The 6,000-nt window shown below is 40.8% G+C and overlaps 1 protein-coding gene across 1 annotated transcript in view; it reads left to right on the forward strand.

Moving 5' to 3' along the window:
- Positions 1-4,186, forward strand: part of WDR43 (WD repeat domain 43) — a 37,250-nt gene extending 33,064 nt beyond the window's left edge. Inside the window, exons 14-18 of the mRNA XM_048843422.2 lie at positions 436-499; positions 1,458-1,571; positions 2,091-2,160; positions 2,797-2,849; positions 2,969-4,186. Coding sequence (XP_048699379.1) covers positions 436-499; positions 1,458-1,571; positions 2,091-2,160; positions 2,797-2,849; positions 2,969-3,160 — 493 coding nt within the window. The 3' untranslated portion in view covers positions 3,161-4,186. The remainder of the gene's footprint in view (positions 1-435; positions 500-1,457; positions 1,572-2,090; positions 2,161-2,796; positions 2,850-2,968) is intronic.
- Positions 4,187-6,000: the final 1,814 nt, after the last annotated feature.

The raw sequence follows: 6,000 nt of genomic DNA on the forward strand, positions 1-6,000 counted from the left end.
CCCTGCTCCTCCCCCCTCCCTCCTGGAAACTGCCAAGGCTTGGTGGCGGGGGAGGGGAGCTTGGTGACCGCAGGAAATAACTTGGGGGGGTGGGGTTTGCAGGGAGCTTGGTGGGCCGCAGCAAATATGCGGACCGCGTGTTTGAGACCCCGCTGTTAGATCTTTGATCAATCTAAACTTGGCAGGGAAGATATTGGAAGCAACCACAAAGAACAAATTTAGTATAACTCAGACACTTAAATGACTATTCCAGTTCTAATGGAACTGTTTAAGTCTCCTATCTGTGTAGATGAATTGTTTTTATTTCTAGCTTGGCTTCTCTTTTCTAAAACAAAACACTGAAGCATTTTGATTTAAACCATTTTAGTGGTAAAAACACAAGGTGTTCTCTTGGCTATGCTCATCTTTGATTTATTGTGTTCTTCTCTCCTCCAGTGCCTCTCAGATGGTCCGGTGGTTAAAGTCTGTTTTCACTATACATGCATCCTACCTTTCCACAGTAAGTATCTTGCTCTACAGTTGATGCTTGTAGCTAACTAAAATTTACCTCTGTTTTTGTTTTGCTATTGCTCTCCCATTAAGTCAACCGTCCTAACATCCTAATATGGTGCTACTACTGTCTAAATGAATCTCCCCAAAAGGATGTTTCATGTCCTGTGCAACACTTTTTTTTGCCACAACATGCTATAAATTACCTGGTAGTGGGCATTATCTAGTACAACCATTGGTACTAATTCAAACTGAAGTTGATTAGCATGCCTCTGTTAGTTAAGGACCCATGCACAGAGCTGGCTGAATATATGATGATCTAGCCTTTTTGGGTGAACTTCCTAAACAGAAATTGCCCAAGTACTTTCCTACTGCAGACTGACCTGAGGTTACTGCATAAAAGTATGCTGGAAGTGGAGTATTAGCTGGGTGTCATGGATAAGCTAATGCAGGAGCATTTAGCCTCTTGGCTTCTGACTTCAAAGCCTACCATCATTCACAAGTGAAGGATGAATTTGGTCTTGACCTAATGATAGAAACCACTAGTTTGGCACAGTTGGTTTTCTGTTCCGGAAAGGACCAGGTCTACAGTGTGGGAGTTTGTGGATTAGGATTGATGTGCATTGACATTCCCAGACTCTTGGCTGATACTTGTGCAGTTCAAATTCAAACTGGCCCTTCCCATTAGTACTCTTAATGCTGTAAACCACAATCAAGTGAAGAAGGAAAACTAGATCTGCATGAGCTGAAAGTGGATGAGAGTTCATGCCTTTTGCCTAGACAGGCATTGGTTTAACAGATTGCCTCTCGGACAAAATGAGAACTGAGATTTCACTATGTATGAACGATTATTACTTCAAGCAACGTGAACAAGGACCCTCTACGCAGCCTAAAATGCAGTTTAGAATCTTCTTATGAAATGGAGGATGACAACAAAACAGCCTCATTCTTGTGCTTTTTCTCTCAAGTTGCCAGACCTGGTTCCCCAGTTGGGTATGCTATATCAGTTAATGGAGAGCAGAGTAAAAACATTGCAGAAGCTCTCTCGCCTCCATGGAAAACTCTATCTTATCATCACCCAGGTGAGTTCAAGCTATAAACATTGAGGTATAAGATGGAAATGTTGTTGGAAATGGTGGTTGTCTTCAAATTTGATGCGACCAAACCTGCCATCGACAGCTCAGTACAGTTGCTGAATGGTCACACTGATAATGCTGAAGGCAGCACAGTTGATTAACAAGCATATTGCTACTGACCATATTCTTCTAAACTGACTTAATATTAATTGGGGATGTGTTTTCATTGAAGGGTCAGTCACATTTTTCCTTCTGATTTATATGCTGACCCTCTATCTTTTTAGACTGGAAATAAGCAGGAGAATTTTAAACCACTTAAGGTGCATCTCTCTTCTCTTTAGTATTGTAACTTTTCTGCCCATCCTAAATACTCAGCTATTTTAAAACTACAGATATGGATGGAAGAATAAAATCCAGGCCTAATGGAGATTTCACTTAAATTGTGATGAGTTTTGTAAACACTTGGTAGGTTTTAAGGTTGTATTGCATGACTGCAGTTTGTTGTGATTTGCAAATCTCTTTCAGGTTGCAGCACTGGAAAAAATTCAGGATGCAACTGATATTAATCAGACTGCAAAACTAGTGTATGAGGAAGGTAAGCAGAAGACTTCCTGTAGGGTTACCTTAGGAACCGATCAAACCATTGTACACTTGGTGTAGCTCAGCTCGTTCACTAAGGTTACAGCTAACTTTTGCCAGCCATCCACATTCCAATTCTGTGCCTCTCGCTGTGTGATCTGCCATGGAGGATTTGCTCGAAGTCAGTGGAGGGGAGAAGGTGGTAAGGAGTTGTCAAGTAGCATTTTGGTTGGTTGGATTTTTTCCTCTCTAGTTATGAAAACCCTGGTGGTAACTGCAAGTCCGGCATACCGCTTAACTCTAGTGCCAGCAATCCAGATTTGTTGGCCCATGTCTCTAGTGCAGAATGCACCTTTCCTGAAGATGAAGTCACTAAAAGAAACTTCCAAATCTGTCCAGAATCCAGAGGATTTAAAATATCTGTACACCTGAGGTTTGGGTCTTATGTAGACTGAAATGTCCATAGGATGATGATTGAGGAACAGTGCTTGATTTATACTGATCAAAATAACCTAAAGTTCAGTTCTGGTAGATGTCTTAAATGTCAAAGCCAGTTAATATGTAGTGGCACATGATCTTGGATTTCATTTGAGCAAAGACTGCATCAAACCTGTTGTGTTCTCCTGATTTATGCAGCATTTTCCATTTACAGAATCCTCTGAGGATGGTTCTGAAGATGAGATGATTGCAGATAAAGATTCTGATGTAAGTAAAATTCTCTGTCCGGGACTTCTGTCCTTCACTTGACTGATTTCAGGAGTATAGGATTGTAGAAATGCTTGCACCAAATATTAAGCTGTTCCTGGTTTTTTTTTTGGTTCCAGGAGAACTGGGATGAAGATGAAGAGAAAGGGGAGCAATCAGATGAAGAGAAAGGGGAGCAATCAGATGAAGAGAAAGGGGAGCAATCAGATGAAGAGAAAGGGGAGCAATCAGATGAACGAGAAATGGCTGTTGAAAAAGAAATCAATGGGGAATCTGATTTGGACCCAGAAAATGAAAGTGAAGAAGAATAACAGATGGTTTTAAACAAAAGTGAAACCCCTATTAAAAGAAGTGGGCTGCCAGAACTCTAAAATTCTGGATCACCTTGCTAAAAGTTGCTGTAGTCACATAGCCAGGCATGAGTCTGCACTCGCCATGTGCAGAGGCACTTCTGGGCACTGTGTGCATTACCGAATCCAGAATGTTTAACCATGCCAGCCTTCTCTTGCCCCATATCCCTGAGCTTATATATAACATTTCTGCCATCTCATGATCAGATTGCGCCCATCTCATGGACAAGCATATTTGTATTCAAGTGAAATAAACCTGCCACCGCCATTTGTGTGGTAAACTTGTTGCAGCTTTACATTGAATTTGTTTAAAATATAACAGATCAAAGATAGTCTATACCTTCTCTTCTCACTTCAGTTAGCGATAGCAAGTGGGCATCCTGCTGCATTTTTTCAAAAAAAAAAAAAAATAAAATAAAATAAAAAATATTTTTGTAATATTTAAATTCACTATTGAATTTCTTCATTTTCTCCTCATAGGTTCACCCATGCCTTGGCAATGTCTGAATGCCAACCTGGTTTAAAACAGCTTTTTCTTTTTTAAACAATATTGGACTCGACTTTTATATGTATGTATAAATCTATGGCTTTTTTTGTGCTTCAGAAGGACATTAGAACTATCAGTGGTTTCTAATTTGTTTTAATTGATCCTGTATATAAGTTTAACACTGACCCGTGGAGAGGCTTCATCTTGAAGGGAAGGGGGAATGGAAAAAAATTAGGGGAGAGGGAGGGGGAATGCTTGTGAATATGTAACGCAAAGTGTATACATTTATTACTGATTTTTAACCTCTCAGTGGCAGAGCAAGGATTGCTATTTGCTCAGCTAATGGAAGCTGAAGTGGTATAAACACATTTTTAAGAGCAAGATATGGTAAAGGTTTGAGCCATTCACCAGTATAATGTACAGTATATTTGTCTATAAATGGAGCTGTTGCAACTAAATACTGCCCTCTTTGTAAAGTGAATAAATATACATCTCCTTTACCAAGTACTTGTTCTGTAATGTATGTGGGGATAGAAGAGGTGGTGTGCCTGAGGGAGTTGTCTCATAAGCAGGTATCCAGGGGAAAATGATGACCATGTTCTGGGCTTGAAGCACATCCAGTGGTAACTCAGATTCTCAGCTCCCTATGTCTTTAGCTGTGTCTGCTGGCTTCAGTGACACAAACAGGCTTTCACTAAGCTTGGCTTCCAGGTGCTCAGAGGGAGAGCAAGTTGGATTCTCTCGTGTGCTGCATGGCATTGTCCGCCAAGTTCACTTCAAAATCTTATAGGTGAAGATGGAAAGCACAAGAAGCATGGCTTGGTTTTCCCAATCCTAGGTGGAGTTTGCAAGTATTGTCAATTGGAAAAGTCTCTTTGGTAGTGTAAACTAGGCGCATGTGATACCTGTGCCATGGAGAGAGGGTAAATACAGAAGCCCCGAGGCTTGCCTCCACACGCTCCATTACCAAACTAAGCTAAATTGATATGACCATTGTTAACCAATGTGTGTTCCTGTGGAGAGGTCTGTGCCGTTTTAAATCAATTTAAAACAGATTTTAGTGAAACCATTGCAACTTTTGAGGGTTGGTAAATCCAAACTCAGAAAATCCAGTCCCATTTCAGAGCATAATGGCACTTTTACTGTTAGCTTTTCTTCATATCTGTTGCATTGAATGAGCAGTTTGTATTTAAAGCAAAAAAGGTAGTAGCAGAATGCTTATGGAGAGACACTTCCAAGAGTGGTGCATGCTTAATACATGACAACTGCCCACAGGTGGCTTTTAAAACTAAATGTGAAGTCTCTCCCTCCTTCCCTTTCCTACCCCCAATAATGGGACCATTTCACTATCGCTGCTGTTTGTGGTGCTGGCGGTAACTCAGGTGGTGATCTGCCAACTGAGCAAATTGACTGGCTCCGTGATCAAATCTGATTTATGCTCTTTGTGTAATATGGGATTCTGAATGTATGAACCCCATCCAGGCTCCTAGGAACTGAATGTGCTGCCATAACTTACATGAAAGGTAATTTTCCTGAGATGTACTGTTGTCTCAGATTGGACCTATGACATATATCATAGGAGTTCAGTCTTAATGAGTTCATTGGCTGGGTGCCTTCACGAGCATCCCATATTTAAGCTTTGCAAAGTTGGATTGCATGTAATTGGTTTTCCTGCATTGTGATATATCTGTCTCTTACTTGTGTAGCTTTAGGGACCCTCTGTGGGAGTCCTGAGTTTGATACAGGGACAGGAAAACTCTGCTTGTCTGCAGTACCTTGCTGTAATTTTTGAATGAGTGCCAAAAAAAAATTGCTTGCCCAAATAATTAAAGGGCTAATACCTTGTGATCTGCCACAGCTAGAAACAAAGGCTGTAAACCATAGAGTCTCAACCTGGCGGGGGACACAGATCCAGAGGGATGACCATTCCTTTCTAGATGGAAGGAGGGTCCTGAATAGAAAAAGGGGTCCTGGTATGGAAAAGGCTGAGAACACTGCTGTAAACAACTGTAAAAGTAAGGCCTGGTCTACACGGGAAAAGATAACTGCTATACCTATGCCGGCAAACCCTGTAGTGTAGACATAGTTATACTGACGAGAATGTTTTGGGGTTTTTTTGTTTTTTTTTGCAGTGTAGATTATACTGGTTCAGGGAACAAAATAAGCTATACTGCCAAAACACGTTTATGCCAGGACAATTATCTACACTAGAGTGCTTTACTGTTATAGCTATTTACTTAGCTATAAAAATAAACACCTGTTCCAGGCTCTAGGTGCCTTACGTAACTAAATTAAACCTCAGCAGCATTTAAAT

This window comes from Caretta caretta, chromosome 3 (assembly GCF_965140235.1).
Source record: "Caretta caretta isolate rCarCar2 chromosome 3, rCarCar1.hap1, whole genome shotgun sequence".
NCBI lineage: Eukaryota > Metazoa > Chordata > Testudines > Cheloniidae > Caretta > Caretta caretta.